This window comes from Alligator mississippiensis, chromosome 8 (genome assembly GCF_030867095.1).
Source record: "Alligator mississippiensis isolate rAllMis1 chromosome 8, rAllMis1, whole genome shotgun sequence".
Lineage (NCBI taxonomy): Eukaryota > Metazoa > Chordata > Crocodylia > Alligatoridae > Alligator > Alligator mississippiensis.
This window is the reverse complement of record NC_081831.1, coordinates 64120667-64136178: the sequence shown is the minus strand read 5'-3', so window position 1 is coordinate 64136178 and position 15512 is coordinate 64120667. Positions and strand designations below refer to the sequence as shown.

The 15512-nt window shown below is 41.0% G+C and overlaps 1 protein-coding gene across 15 annotated transcripts in view; it reads right to left on the bottom strand.

The window, feature by feature from the left end:
* Nucleotides 1–15512, bottom strand: part of ARHGEF9 (Cdc42 guanine nucleotide exchange factor 9) — a 351467-nt gene that overhangs the window by 70283 nt on the left and 265672 nt on the right. For all 15 annotated transcript variants that reach the window (XM_019487852.2, XM_019487853.2, XM_019487851.2 and 12 more), the window contains one exon: nt 2865–3044. In XM_019487852.2, the coding sequence (XP_019343397.1) occupies nt 2865–3044 (180 nt within the window). The remainder of the gene's footprint in view (nt 1–2864; nt 3045–15512) is intronic.

Genomic DNA, 15512 nt, shown 5'->3' with positions numbered 1-15512 from the left:
AAATCTCTGGGTTTATCTTGTGAATCATGTTTGCATACCTACCAGTGCTAACATTGTGTGGCACCCCACACCACCCTTGAAAAGTTTTCAAGGCACCCTACAGTGCCTCAGCGAGCTGACTGAGAACCACTTCTCTTTCAAGGGCTCTTGAAGAGCATGTGAGTTCAAAGGGCCTAGGTCCCAGGTGGAAGGCAAACTCCTCCCCTGTCATAATCATGTGGGGAGGCTTTCAGGAGCAGACTAGCCTGGCAACCCAAGGGAGAGCCTACCATTCTGTGGTATGGGTTATCCAATCTGCTTCCTTATCTGCAGATTTCCCTGTAACATCTAGGCCCCAGGCCTAAACATATAAATGAGGGATGATGCTATTACAATATAGCCCCTCGAAAATAAGGATGCTCTTTGATTAAAAGACCAGTGGCACTTAAGGGAAGTGAGTGGTGAGTGGTTTTAATGATATCCCATGAAGTTTTATTACTGTCTACAATGAGTTTCTCTAATAATAACTGAAGTGTTGCTGATGTGAAATGTAGCTCAGCCCAGCCATGACTGTAAGTAATGAAGTTATACATAAAAGGATCTGTATCCTGGATCACAGCACCTCTTACATAAGCTCCGATTTAGCACTTCATTCTCCCTAAAGGAAAGCCTAAAAAAGCAGAACTGTAATTTTCTTGACATTTCCTGACATATTTACAACACTGGCCAATTTATCAGCTCCCATAATATATGGCTTATGTAACTGGCAAGATGGGGTGGGCTAAACGCTCCAGGGCTATATTGTCAGCTAAAATGTCCTATTCATTGTATGTTTAGCATGAGTAAGCTATCTGCTACCTTGCTGTCATTCAGGCAGCATGAAGCATTGCCTTGTACCCTCCCATCCAGCAGAGAAGCAAAGTCACAAAAGGAGCAGTTGGGGGGGATATATTTGGCTGGGTTTTTATTCCTTACTAATATACCTTGTTGCTAGTCAAGGATGTGTGTTTTCTACTCAGTTGGCAGGCAGTTAGAAATGCCAGAATGATGGTGATTTTTTCTCCTGTTTAACCAAACAACTGGTGCTCTTGTCATACGTGGGTTTGAGAGCAACTTAAGACTTATTTTTAAAACCATTCTTCAAAAACAACCTATCACACCATGAGCCAGATATTTGCAAATTGCTTCCACAGAGCTAAATCTCAGGTGTACCATAACTTGAGGAACAGAGACATAGGAATTGCCAGTTATGATCAGATCAAGAGTTCATCTCCGACTGTGGCCAGGACAAGCTGCTTCAGATGACAGTGCTAGAAACACTGTGTAGAAGACCAGTATGGAATAACACGCCTATAATGTTTTTTTTTCCTGACTCCTAGTAGATATATGCCACCTAATGCCCCAAAGTTTGAGGGTTTCTGCCCTCTCCAAGAAATCTTTGTGATTTTTTTACTGCTCTAATTAGTTTTACTATAATTATAAAGGTGTCAAGCATGGAGGTTTTTGAGTAATTATATCATGGCCACCATCATCAGTGCATATGATAAAATAATACATCTCTTATGGCAAAGTTCTATAACAATTCAACAGACAAAAAAATTTGGGGGTTAACATTTCCAAATCATGCTATAAAATTTAATAATAAAAACGTATATCCCCTGGATGGTTTTAAAAGTAGGAAAGATCTCATTCTTTATCAAATTTCTTAAGAATAGTTTCTATAAAGCCGTACTCTATATCTGTGTAACCCTACTGCCTGAAACCCTATTAGATTGACTTATACCTCTCCAAGAGGGATATCAATATTGTCTGCTGTTGCAGTTATACAGGATATTTTGATCTATATATATCAAAATTCACTCTACGAAGATTAGCTAGTCCAATCTTGCCAACCTTCTCCTCAGATAACTATTGTCTCCATTTTGTAGAAAGGGAAGCAGAAACACAAGGGGATACCTAACCTCATAGGGATAAATGGAACCAAGGAACAGAAAAAGAAACAGTGTAGGGTTTGAGATACCAATTTTATCAAACAAAAACATCTTTTTTTCAAACTCAGAAACAGTTGGCAGACGGAGCATTCTCCCCACAATTTTGAGGTTGTGTGGTTTGGGTTGTTGCTGCTGTTGGCTTTTGTTTGATTTTTTAAATAAAACTAGATAATTAAATTATTTTTGCTTTTTTCTCTCGCTCAGGTTACTACTTTTCCTTCTTTTCACTCTTGTCTTGCTTCAGTAGTAAAATGAGAAAAGAAGAGGAAGGAAAAAGGGGGAAGTGAAGGAAAGAAAACCCCCCAAAAGTGAAAACTCAAACTTTTCTAAAGTAAAAATTTACAATTAAAACTTGTTTAAAATCATTCCTTTGGTTAAATATGAAGAACTAAAATGTCTTCAGACATTTAGAATTGCTTCACAAAAAAAAATTCCATTTCTGAACAGCTGTACTCAAAGATCCTGACCCACAGGGCCAAATTCAGAAATGATGCAAAGGGGCAGTAAGTTACACTTCCTTGTATTAACTTGATCTCCCTTATTTCCTATGATGCCTGTATCATCATGAGTGAATGGAGTCCCTGTTGGTGTAAATTATAGCCCGAGGAGCCAGGAAAATGCATCTGTTCTTTCTTTCAGCACGGCGCATGCAGTGTAAGATCAACTTAGACTCCCTTACACTCAGTTGAATGAATGGAAATAGACTGATGAGATCTGAATGTAAGAGGTCACTTATAATCTTATGCTTCACTTCTGGGTTTGCCCCATACCCATATCTCACAATATCAAGTAGTCTGCAGACTGTAACCTGAGAAACTTGCCACCCAAAACAATGAACACCAATTAATTTCTGATTGCCCTTGCCTTTCCATTCCTTCTGCCTCAAAAACTTACATGTTCTAGGAAGCAAGGTCCAATTTCACTGAGGTGGGGGTCCTCATTGTTATACTGTTTCTCCAAGTCCCGGACAAAACCCATCTGAAACCTATAGATATCTTCAATGTTGCCAAATATGACCTTCAACTGCTCATCGCTGAACATGTCTCTCCTCTTCCGGCACTGCTTTAAATAACCCTGCAGAAAGAAGGAAAAGGAATTAATAACATTACTCAAATACTTACAGTCTCAAGACACTAGAAATAGCAACTGGCAGAAAGATACATCTTGCTATGGGTAATAATAAGAAAAAAAGACCCCTTGGGTGAGCAAAGCATGAATAAAAACTGAGTCAGGACTTAGTCCTGAGGGCAAAATCCACCTGTGCTCCCTGACTTTCTCCTTCTCCTACTACACTCATGCATGAGCTAGATGCAAGACAGACCAAGTGGACCCTTGAAACTCTGTGGCCCCCTGAGGGTACAGAAAGACTGGTTTGGAACATGGCAAGCACTATACCACCCATAAGGGCTTCCGAGACTTGGTCAGGTGGTGCTGTAGTGTCTGCTGTTCCATACATAAATAAGTGTAAGGAAGGCCACAGGGAACTCCCTTCTCAGTCCCTGCACATTTTCCTGTACTCATTGCACGAAGGAAGCATTCCTCAGAGCAAACCAGTCATCTTAATACTGTCTTTATTAGTGCTGTAGTGGGGAACAGAGCCACAACTGGTCCTTAACAGTAAAGAGATCTGGCCACACCTTCCTGCCACTGTCTCAACCCTCAAAAATCACTGCTGTACAAACAAATCCATTATCTTTGCATCCTTGTTGCGAACACGTGACCCAAGGAATGGATCCCCATGCTCTGATGTTCACAATGGTGTGTTTGATTGACTGGCCAGTCATTCCTTTTTGTAGCTCAAAAATTTACAAGTTCAGCATGAGGAAGTTGCCAATCAAGTGGCAGAATGCTTGATGACTGTCTGACCACATAACCTTTTTCTGGAGTGGGGGCAGAAGAGCGCACAACACAGCTGTATTTCCTGTTGTCCCAATACTGAGCGAAGGCAGCAGAAAACTGTGGGCAGCCAAAGGCAATGGGCCACCTCTCCAAATCTCATGAAGCTTCCCCAGTTCAGAATGATACATGGTTTATTTAACCCACCATTATTTATTTGCTGATGTATCAGCACTAAAAGCAGGTGGTCTGGCTGCTCTAAAAATGTCACTGTGTGGGAATTCTGAATGCTAAAAAACAGGTTCCACGCAGGCTTGGTTTACTGGATGCCTGACTTGGGAAAGCAGTGGTTAAAGGCCATCGATTAAATGTCATAGAAGAAAAGCAAAACAGCACCATTCTACTTTGTCTCCCACTTTTGTTTCTCTTTCCCATATTGTCCCCAGTTACATCAGTACTTTAAACTACTGGGGAGGCATCAGTATAACTGATAGGGGGATTTTGTTCTCTAGTTTTTCAATTATTGTCTTATTATTAAATAATCATTTATTATATGTTATAGTATTAGTATTATTGTTATAGTATTGCCTAGACTCCTAGTTGTGGTTGGGCCCCATCATATGTCCCACAATACATACATATGCTAAGATAGTCTCCACACTGAAGAACGTACAACTTAATTAGACAAGACAGGAAAAGGGTGGACAAAAGAGGAAGAATTGTTTTCTTAGGTGGGGAATTGTGGTGCCGGGAATGTAAATGGCTTTCCGAAATCAGAGAGTGAAACTGGGATACAGAGTGGGAAACTGAACCCAAATCTCTTGAGTTCCAGACCAGTATATCTACAAGATCATCCCTTCATCTTTTCCCTATTCCTATTCATCATAATCATCATCAGTAGCCACATAATAACAACAACAGCAACAATAAAAATAGGTAGTACTTAATGACTGACTGAGAACGAGGCCTAGAAACCGTCTATGTCCCAAAAAGCTTACAATATAAATAGACAAGCTGGACACAAGGTTTGGGAAAGGATGCAGTGTACTAGCCTCTATTTGCCTCCCTACTTATAGATCTTTCTTTCTTCCCAATCCACTAAATTAACCTTTTGGTTTCTTCTGAAGCACAATCAAATCCAAATAATTGCCTAGAACAGTCTTCTCTAGAGTTCAGGGCAGTTAAGCTTGAGCCAGGAGAAGTGTACTTTTTCTGACCCTATTATATGACCTTGAGCATATCCCTTTGCCTCATTGTGTCTATTTTTCCTCCATCATTCTTTTTCTCTTGTCTGTTTAGACTCTAAAATCTGCAGGCCACAATATATAACACAATGGCGCCCAACCTCAATGAAGCCTCCAACAACAATAATACTGGGACTACACAAGATGATTGTATTGTTCTTTATTTCACAAAGGGTGGAAGACATCAAGAGAGTGAAATTCTAGAAGTTCCACTGGAACAGCTCACTTTGGGAACTGTGGCTGCTGAGTCACCCCCAGCTGCTGCTAAACAATACAAAATATTCGAAAGATATAATATAGCACCCTTAAGGTTCACCATGCAGCTCCTCGGAGGAAAACTTTCAATAGATAATCAAATTTGTAACTTATTTCTGTCCATGTTGATGATTAGTGACCAATTTCCTGACAATCCAGTTTAACTAATACCACATCAGTCTTTTGTAAGGATCTTGTTTCTCTTTCTTAGCCTAGGAGGGTTTTATTATAGAATCCCTAATATAGTTAACGAATCTGGGCTTCTACTCATTCAGGTGCCTCCTTTGGAATTCCTTGATGATTCGTATCTTGGATTTACCCCTCTCATTCTAATTTTAAAAGGGCATGATCAGGAACATCCTGATCTGCAGTCCTGCAATTTTTAAAATACAGTAGTTGCTCAGCAAATAAATAATATTAGTCAGATAGAAATCAAGGCATTTTTTGCAATAATATTTTGCCTCCCATCTGAAGATTGTAAAACACTCTGCAAATGTCAGCTCATGTTTGCACCTTCCCCTGACTCTTGTGAAATACAAACACATTGTGAACCTTGTTTTAGAGATGGAGGCTGAGGCACAGAAAAGTTAAGTAACTCTTCCAGGGTAACATAATGAGCCCATGTCAGAGTCGGAAACCAAACCTAAATTACCTAACTTGCAGACCTGTATTCTAACTACCAGATCTGACCTTCCCTTATCTTGTTTCACTTTGGAGCAGCTGTGCATGCAGTGGAAGGTAACATTGCCGTCTGCATGCTGTGACTTCTGTGGTGTATGAAGAAATTTGGCCTTTGGCCTGGTACCTCAGCACACACACTAGCTGCGCTCTAATATGATCTGCAACATAAAAACTGGTTAATATAGCAAATGCCAAGGTGTCACAACCTATCACAGTCCTGTGATGAATAAGCATCAAGAGCTGATGAACACCTAAAAATTAGCCTTGACTGAAAAACAACTGTAAAAAATAGCACTGCTGAATTCCAAGTGTATCGTGGCTCAATGATTCCAGTACCTTGTTTGCCCAGTAGTTATTCCCATCCCACACACCATCACCAGTAATACAAGTTCAGGAGGCCAAATTATATCTTCAGTGACCTCTGGGTAGTCCCATTGTCTCCAGCAATCTTGCAGAGGTTCAACTGATTGGAAATTAATCAACAACTTAGCCGCTGATGCAGAAGAGGGAATAGATTCCATCTTGCCTGACATTAGCCACATTGGCTCTTCAGTGTTAACAGGAGTAAAAAGCAGTCAAATCTCACACTGCCACTACTGCAGATGTGATGCTGAATATCCACAGGGAGCTGAGCTGTGGGGAACCGACCTGTCAGTTTTCCATTTAACTGCTTTAGGGTGTAAAAGTTTCTAGAAATAAAATGTGTAAAGCAGCAAATAACTCAGAAATGAGTTCACATTTTTACAGAAATGTCCCTGAATAAAGCGTTTTCCTCAATGTTTCAGGTAAAAGCCCTTCAAAGAATGGTCCTCTAGTCTAGGATAATTGACTGTAGGAAAGATAGCATGGGGAGACAGGTTCTATGCAAAATACCTTTTACTGATAAAAGAACACATTTCCTCAGGTTACTAGTAAAGGCAGCTTATCTAACTGCTGGTGCTATAAACTCTTTGGGACAGAGACCATCATTTATTCTATGCATGTTCTGAAGCACAAGAGCTAGGGATAGAAATTACACATAAATCAATATAAGCAATCAGAAACTAGTTCAAATCTGTAACACAACAGAAGTTCAGTGCACATAAACCACTTTCAAAATGGCTAAAACTGGTTTAAGATAAACCTGGATGAATGTAGTATCAGATTTAATTGATGTAGTATCAGATTTAATTTAAGTTAAATCAGTTTTTTGAATTTCTGCCCCACATTGTCTCCATATTCAAGTTAACTCACAGTCTCCCAGCATCCCAAGATGCTTTGCACCTCCCCACAAATCCCCTCCTCCTAGGATGGATGGCCAAGCAGGGAAGCATGCTCTATAGCCCCCCCCCCCCCCACACACACACACACCCACCTGCTTCTGGCCCGAGCAACTGCAGACACGTGGCTGCATTTCCAGAATCCAAAGTGAATGTCGGTCCACTTGCTTATCAGTTCAATCTATGCATTTTAGACTAATCTGCAAAGATTGAATTAATTCAGCCTCAGGCTTCTTGACTGTCTGTACTTAGCCAAGGAGGCTCAAGATGGCTGAGACCTTTCGATGCTATCCCCACACATGTTAAAGAGAAATAGACTTCATCCTGACATCTAAGTCTAAGTGGGTTTTTCTGGCTTTTGCACTATGGTTGGCCGCCCGTAGTGCATTATTTGTTGCAAAATAGTCAAAAAATTAAACTCGTTTGTTTGTTTGTAAATTATCTGTGGAGAGGCCCACCCACCACCCCCTCCTTAACAAACTTTGATTTTTTAAACCATTCCATGGACAAATATGCAAATGAGGTTCAGGCTTGGGATTGCTATTTGCTACCATCCTGAATATTCCCCCTCCTTTGTGTCACAGCTTGCCTAAGTCACATGCTACTCGGAAGCTGAAGCAGCACATTTCCATATAGATGTCTATCAAACTGTAAGGAAAATAAACAAATACGTATCCTAAGTTCCCAAGCCTTTGCTTTGTATTCAGTTTGTGCATTTGGTTGGTTGGTTTCCAATGTGAGTGAGCAAATGGAAGAGCCAGAAGATTATATATAATACACAGCAAGCATCAGCTAGAAGGCTGCTGCATAGTTTTTCCAGTAAATTTACTTCTGTTACATAAAACAATGTCATCTTTCTCCTGTTCCTTCCATCAGGTTTGCTCAGTGACAGAGGATAACTGACTGATGGGCAGATGTTGGAGAACGCTTTGCTCAATGAAGAGCTAAAAATAGCTGACAAACTGTCTCCTTCTAAAGTACTTTTTCATGTAGTCCCCAAGGTGTAGGCCAAAATTGGAGAGTATTTGCAGGAGGGTAAGTGCTAAGTTTTCTAAGCTCTGGGGTTGGTGCACAGAGAAACATGGACTGTGACCCATTCTCTTTTCTTCAACTGAGTGGGAGGTTGAAATGAAAAAAAGAGATGGGATGGGAAGTCATAAGGTGGCACTACCCCACGGTATGGATTGTAGGAGGTTTTGCTTTCCTTTGTATCTGGGACAAGGGCCTCTTTGTTGGATCTTTCAAGTGCATTTTAGTAACCTTTGCTGTGGCAAGACACTGACAGCCCTCATCCCCCTGCTTTACCTGTGGCAGGTTAGGGTGCTCTTGGTATTTTGGGGGCAATAAGTCTTTCTTTAAAGTCTTTCTGGACTTTAAGAAGGGGTGAGAGACAGTGTCAAAGGCCATTCTCATTAATAAACTGAGCGACTGTGGCACTCATGCCTACACAGTCGGATGGGTCAAAAATTGGCTGATGGGGCGCACCCAGAGAGTGGTGGTGGATGGGTCGTGCATCCAAAGATGCATCTCAAGTCAGTCCAGAGAGGTGATACTCCCCCTCTACGTGACATTGGTCAGGCCACAATTGGAGTACTGTGTCCAGTTCTGGGCACCGCACTGAGAAGGATGTGGCCTGCCTTGAGAGGGTTCAGAGGAAGGCCACCCGCTTGGCTGGAGGGCAACAGGGCAGGCCCTACGAGGAGAGGCTGAGGGACCTGAACCTGTTCAGCCACAGCGAGCAGAGACTAAGGGGGGATTTGGTGGCTGCCTACAAAGTTGTTAGGGGAGATCAGCAGCAAACAGAAAGGGCCCTATTCCCCCCAGCAGCACCTGGGGTGATAAGGAACAAAGGCCAGAAGCTGCTGGAGAATAGGTTCAGGTTAGAGATTAGGAGGCACTATTTCACTGTTAGGGTGGCTAGGATCTGGAACCAACTTCCTAGGGAAGTGATCCTCGCTCCTACCTTGGGTAAATTCAAAAAGAGGTTGGATGATCACCTGTCTGGGGTCGTGTGATCTCAGTGTGTGCTCCAACCAGTGGTGGGGGGTTAGACTAGATGATCTATTCAGGTCCCTTCTGACCCCTAACTACTATGAAACTATGAAATATTCCTTGAAGTTATGTGACAGGGTAGGGGTGACTGCCATGAGCAATGTGTTGGAGTAGATGACCTCAGGAGGTTCCTTCCAGCTCTATTATTCTGTGATTTTATGGCTCTCGGACTTCTTTATATCTATGGACCAATTCAGAGTGAGAGTCCCCATATGGATAAATCCCTCAGCTCTAACCACTGCCTGGTTCTCAAAATATCTCCTTCTGTAGGGCATCATGGTAGGGCCCACTGCCCCTAGTGACCTATAGGCCTAGTTTGAGAGCCATTTTGATATGCATATGCATCAGCAGTAACCGCAGGAATGAAGCTTACGTTGCCTTAAATGCGAGGAAAAAATTGGGCTGTCTCTGTTTCCAGGCTGTCATTATTCTAAAACATATCTGAATATTCCTAGTATCATGCATGAGGTATATATAACAAGTATATCTGTACTGATGATCCTCATCAGCAGAACTGGTTTTTGAAACACAGACATCATAACCACAAGGAGATGCTGTCTAAAATATACGATGCCTAGCACAAAGGTAGTCAAGTTCATGAAGGAGCGCACAGTAGAAGAGTATCACCCCAGCAAAAGTACAGGTAAAAAGGACACTGTAAGCAGCCCCAGTACAGAAAATCTTCATGCACCAGCAGACTGTAAACTACAGGTACAAACCTTGGGGTGGGAAAAGTAAAAACATGCCGGGTTTGATTATTACTTTGAGCTTCACGAACATACGGATGGATCACCCCGCCGGTACGGTTCCCAAAGAGCCAATTCCCCATACATCCTTTTTGACACCCCTGGTCTGTGTTTTTTAATAGGGAAGGATCCATGACCCATGGTTTTCCCCTTGACATTTTTTGTGGATGCCTCCACTGTCCAGTCTCGTATTGCCTGAGGAGAGAAGCGGCCCTAAGGAAGGGCTAGTATCTCCTCAGATATTTGATGGGCCTTTGAGGGAGATAGATGATAAGCAACACTTTTGCCTTATATGCTGCACCAAGGGCCCTCACAGATACCAGCACATTATGCTGGTTGGCTCAGAGGCAGCATGCAAAATATAGACCTACTTTCTGACAGAATGAGTCAAAATAATGTCAGCTCGTTACCCCAGTGGGCTTCGTCCATTTGGGGGGACTCATATGACCGGCCCTGAACAACAAACTCAGCGTGACAGTCTACATTCCCGTTTGGAATTTCCCACAAAATGCTCAGAGCTGTCCTAGTGCCTCGATAACGCTCGGATGAATGCTAGAAAGCTGTTGCTTTATGAAGAAAAAAGAAAATCTTCCGTGTCCTGGAGCTTTCCTGTGCTTGGATTTGAGCAAAATTTTAGGGTGAGGATTTCAGGAGAGAGAAAAGGTCATCCATCCAACTCACTCAGAACACGGGCTATCTTAAAAAAAAATGTTTCTTTTCTTCTGTCTTCCTATCCAAGCTTTATCACTTCTCCTATCTACCTTTGTTTAATCTGATTTGCATTCTGCACTCTGATGTGGAAAATACTGCCCCGGGTAATCAGTCATCTCTTTTCAACTCCAGCATGTCTCCTCTGTTTTGACCATCCTACAGCTCACTCTTCCATCTTCAGTGCAGACAATGCCACAGTCAAAAGCACTTCCCTTCCCCATTGCTGTCATGATATAACCTCCACTGTTTGAATCCCTGCACTGGCTTTCCAGTGTTTTTCTGCATTTAGTTTGGGGTTTTCCTCTTTATGCTCAATGCTGTACATAGTGTGATTCCTCCTACATCTCTACCCTTTAAATCAGTGAGAGCTGAAGGTGCTCAGCACATTTACACTATCAAAACCTTAGACTAGGAAGCAAGGACTACATTTTTAATATCTTTATAATACTGTGCACATCTATGGAGTTGTATGATAGGTGGAGTTAGCAGTGCCGCCTACAGTTAAGGTTACCTGACACTTCCCATTAGAAGACCCTGTTTTCAGTTGCTTATTACTTTGCCAAACTCTAGCTGTTCGAGCAGAAATTTTCCATGCTGGGTGTCTGCCTCAGGCTAAAAATTTTTGTGACATTTAAAAAAAAATGATGCAGCCATTTCTGATAATGTAGGTAAGAAAAATGCATTGTTTTGTCTGCGTTAAAACAGTCCTACAAGGCTTCAACTGAGACGTGCTAGTGCCACCATGCTTTACAGCAAGGGCATGATATTTGACAAAGGTGTCAGTGATGCATCTTTTGCTGTTCCTGTGACGATTCACCCAAACTCGGCCTTGTTACATGCCTGTGACAAATCTCAGTCTGCTCAGGCAGCGGGCAATTTTAATTATGGCACTCCATAACTTTTGAGTTCTTGACTGAGTGACCTTAATGTTCTTTCGATGTGGTACTTTCAATGTAATAATAACAGTGCATAATAATACATTATTGGGCATTGGGTATGTTCTTAGAGAGGACACCACAGACTGAATGCCCTTAATCACTTAAATCAAACAGCAGTCTAGTACAAATGCAAATCTTGAGATATTTCAATGACTCTACAAGAAGTTTTTGGTTATATATGAGAAATGAGACCTGGCTCATGCTGATATACCCAATCCCAATGCATGTTTAGCCTTCATCTGCCAGGCAGGTTTTTGCTTTCATGTTACCTGATTTATAACAAGGCTGTGCTTTTCCTCCAGTCCCATAAATAAGAGTGAGGGGGAATTTATAAAACTTGCCGGTGTCAACAACACTCCAGTGCCTTGTCAGTTTGTTGTCAGAACGAGGTTCATTCCCCAGCACAGGTTAGCACCTCTGCCTGTGTTCACCCTGTAGCACAGATAGGAAATCAAGCTGTCTTGCCTAGCTCTTAACTCGAGCTACACTCTGCTAAAGCACAAAAACACACAGTCAAGTCAACTTATTTGGACAGAGCCTGGAGTGATCAAGCTGTCTCAGAGCCTTCTCAGGGCAAACAGATTGCTCTGATTTGTCTGCTTAATTCAAGCAAGATGAGCTTCTCTCCAGCAACGGATGGCCCATCACTGTGCAAATGAGAATGCTCATTTCAGTCTTCACTAGTTTAAAAAAAGCATTGGTATCACTTTTTAGTACTCTACCTTCTGGTAAGATTTATCCTTCAATTCCACTTAGTGCAACGCAGAGCAAGATACGAGCTTTGGTGACACGCATCTTCCCATGTAGTGGACCAGATCCTTAATCAGTGTAGGTCCACTAAAGTCAGTGGAGCTATGTCTGGTTGGAACAGCTGACAATCTGGCCCAATAAAAGACCTAATTAGAGGCTGTCTAGTAGTAAATTCATGGTTTATCAGATAAAAAAAATACCAGTGGAGGTAAAGAAATAATATATAGAAAAACTGTTACAATACTTCACTTCTTCAATTCAAATACTTCTTACTAGAACAAGAACTGAATCAAACTCATTGGCTTCCAGCTGAGATTTCACAACTCTTCCACCCTTGAAACAGTTTCAGAAATTCCCATTTCCCATTTTGATGGATTTCTCACCAAGACAAGGCCAGGTTAAAATAAATGAAGACATCAAGTGACTCAAAGTCCTTATGGACATAGAGTATTGATTCTGCAAAGACTCGACATGTGATTTTAAGTTTAAAATTGTCAGTGGCCTGAGTTCAAAGTAGTAGACTTCACTGTAGATCATTAAGAATAAGGAGCAAATCAAGCTCTAAAGAAAGCTATCCTCTGAAGGAGGGTAGTGAAGAGAAAAGAAGAGCCCGTGAATCATGTGATAAAAACATGATCACTCAATGATTACAAGCCTTTCCCAAAATATCAGAAGAAAAGGATACGTTTAGCTTCCTGAGAAGAGTTAGTTATTTTTGCCAATATGTTTTTGTGGTAGAATTCAAACTTGAAGCTCCTCTTGGAAAGAAGTTGGTTTCAACAAATTTCTCAACTTGAAAAAAAGGTTTAAAAATGTCATATTGTCAAAATCCTAAATGTTGACATTTCAAAGTAAAAAACAATGTTCTGGTTCAAAAATACTTTGCAGAAATATGTGCTGATTATAATAAAATAATTAAAATATAAAGATGGGCAAAATCGGAACAAAATATATGCAATTACCAGCATAAACTACTTTGATAATTCCTAATTTTACTTAGAGTTTCTGCTACCAAAATTTTGTGATTACAACTTTTTTTGTCCCACATTAGGACAAATCAACTTTTTAAAATGTAGAAATTATTTTGTGGGAAAGGAAAGCTATTGTTATTAAAATTCTAGTAGACAACAAGAGGGCAATTTCAATTTATAGGAACCCGATCTCAATTTTAGCCAGATTCACCAACCACTTGTCAGACTGTACCAAGGTACCAAAGTTCATGGCATCAATGCATTTGTATAGTGCCTTTATCCTGACTGATCTCAATACACCTTAGAAAGTCTGTGCTGGATTCTCAGCTTGGGATAAACAAACAGCTCAGTGCAGCTACCCCAGTTACATCAAGAGAGGATATGGTGATATATAAGAGAAAACATGAATTTTAATTCCACAGACAGACTCCTTTTAAGACGTGTTTAACAGGTGGCCTCATTCTACTTGTCATTCTCCAAGCCTCCCAAAACAACTGCTAAAGAGAAGGAAATGTCAAGTTATAGGATGCCTCCTAAGCATATCTTAATTGCCCACTAAAGAATATTTCTTCCAACAATAACAACTCCATATCACCACAACAAATTTCCTTCTGCTTCTACATGGTGCCCAAAACATTAACCTCCCTTGCAGTATCACCCAAAAGGTTAATTATACCATCACATTTTCCTCCATAAACACACAACACTTGAGACACCTAACTTGTGTCTGTGTCTAATTTTGCATATTTACTAATTTTCCTGATGTTCTAGTTATGACTCTGTGTTATATAAAGAAGAAGATTAATGAGCTGTGTGTATCCACATGGAAGATAACAGCCACTGTAAGTCCATGAAGGAGGGCCAGGCTGAGAATCTAAAGGTCCAGCTTGAACCCCTAATGATAATCTGCCTGCAATTTTCTTCAAGTTGTACACAGTATAATTAAATAATTCATTTAATTCAAACAGTGAGAAAACTCCGTGGGCAGTCAGGGAATGAGTCACTTCAGTACCTTTACAAGGAGAAACAGCAGCCATTTTGAATAAGGAAATGTTGTGAACATAATAGGGAAAATGGTGAAAAAAAATTGCTACCAACTTTGCTTAATTACAACCTAATTTCTTCAAACGTACATTCAGAAGTAGCTGGCAATGAGTTTTAATTATAGGGCATGTTTGAAGGATAACAATCCAGGCATTTGTTAGTCAAAATAAAAATGATTGGAACATTTTCTTAAAGGTCCCATTGTCTAATTATTATAAACTCAAATTAAGTAGCAGATTTAGTTGAAAATGCTCAGAAACTTCAATCCTTACTTAGAGATACTGCTTCGCTATTACACACACATAAGCACACGGATACACACACAATGGAAGATAGGCAGCCACTCCACCTCTGCAGGAATAGAGAGGCAGGCATTGCACAGCTGGACAGTAGTGAGAGGAGAGGAATGCATGATCAATGGAAAGGGCAATCCAGAAATTGCCCCGCGTAAAACATTGTCCTAGGATTACTAATGACCACACACAATCAACAGCACCTTGGTTTTTAAGGTTTCATCTGAATGTTTTCCACACATTAATCTTTCTGGAACCTAATCCATCTAATTCAAAAGAAAGAGACCCTCACGTTACCAGGTGAAAACATTGGAGAGCCCTCAGTTTAGGTTTTTATGCACAACAGTGACAAGCATAGGACAATTTGGTACAGATGCCTGTCTCTGTTAAGAACATAGGTAGGAAAGTTTGAGAACTCCCCATCAGCATGAGAAGGTCAAAATCAGGGTGAAAGTAAATTCAAAAGGGGTACAATGGCATGAGGAAGGCCTGCAGTCTGATCCACATCATCATGAATGGTGTGAGGGGGCGGCACTGGACGCAGCAGTGGGGACTTCAAGGGAGGACTAAGGTATACTGACAGAGCTTCACGGAAGTCCAGGACCGGGGACAGCAGATTGCACTTCATTTCAGCATTGTGTTGCACTGTCAGAAGCATGTAAGGAGTCTGAAATCAAGAGGTATTGAAGACACGGGATTATGGTGCATTGGTAAAGCACTGCATATCTAATCTAAATCTGCTTTGCTGAAAATCAAAGCTAT